Source organism: Mesitornis unicolor, unplaced genomic scaffold (assembly GCF_000695765.1).
Source record: "Mesitornis unicolor isolate BGI_N332 unplaced genomic scaffold, ASM69576v1 scaffold32460, whole genome shotgun sequence".
Classification (NCBI taxonomy): domain Eukaryota; kingdom Metazoa; phylum Chordata; class Aves; order Mesitornithiformes; family Mesitornithidae; genus Mesitornis; species Mesitornis unicolor.
In genome coordinates, this window is record NW_010159484.1 from 324 (window position 1) to 1,257 (window position 934).

The 934-nt window shown below is 62.6% G+C and overlaps 1 protein-coding gene across 1 annotated transcript in view; it reads right to left on the reverse strand.

The window, feature by feature from the left end:
* Window positions 1-403: 403 nt before the first annotated feature.
* Window positions 404-934, reverse strand: part of R3HDM4 (R3H domain containing 4) — a gene marked incomplete at its 5' end in the record, with an annotated part of 3,918 nt that continues 3,387 nt past the window's right edge. Inside the window, one exon of the mRNA XM_010186845.1 lies at window positions 404-507. Coding sequence (XP_010185147.1) covers window positions 404-507 — 104 coding nt within the window. The remainder of the gene's footprint in view (window positions 508-934) is intronic.

Consider the following 934-nt stretch of genomic DNA (forward strand, 5'->3'; position numbering starts at 1 on the left):
AGTGCCGCAGGGCTCTTCCGCTGGCTCAGCGTTTACTCAGCAGCCGCCGGGAGCTGTTTCACCATGGAAAAATCTGGACCGAAATCACCCCACGGGCAGCGGTGCTGGAGGTGGGTTTGGCCCAGCCCCATTATTTTTAAAAGCACCTGGGTTATAAATAGACACACACAGGCCCAGGGAGTGCGGCTCCAGCCGAGTCCCCCGCTTCATGCCATCCCGCGCCTGCCCTCGGTGGAGGGGAAGGGACAAGTCCCTGAGGAAGGGGGTCCACACTGCACCCCAGCAAGGCAAGGGGAGAGGCGGGCAGCGGGCTGGCCCGGTGGGGGTGGCAGGGCTGGAGTGGTCAGGAGCAGAGGATGGAAGCCTTCGGCACTGGGGGTGCGGGGCAGCGCTTCCCGGGGTATCAGCTCATCTGCCCCAGGTAGTCTGAGAGCAGGAGCTCGGGGCGCAGGAACACACGGTGTTTGTTGCTCACTTTCATCTGACGCTTTCCTTCGATGTCCGAACCTGGGGGGTGAGAGGGAGTGGTCAGCACGGCCCAGCCTCCTTTGGTCCCCAAATACGGCCCTCTCAGCCCAGCTGAGCCCCCCGGGGACTCACAGCACACAGAGGTTCCCCACACTCTGCAAAAAAGGCAACTGTGTCACCCCCCATAACTGTGTCACCCCCCTCCACGCATCCCTGCCAGCACCACAGGCTCCACTCCACGTCATTAGCACTCTCCCGCTGTTCTCCACAAGCGACTCAGCAGCGAAGGCTCCTCCGCAGGGACAGAGCGTGGTGCCTCTGCTCCCCTTCCTTGGCACCCAGACCTTCAAGGGAAACCCACGACAGAGGTGGCGACCACAGGCTATGGAGCTCCACGAGCTTTGGGCCCCCCAAACACAGAACCAAGAGGAGGAATGGCAGCACCCCAAAGCATCGGCTGAGGGTG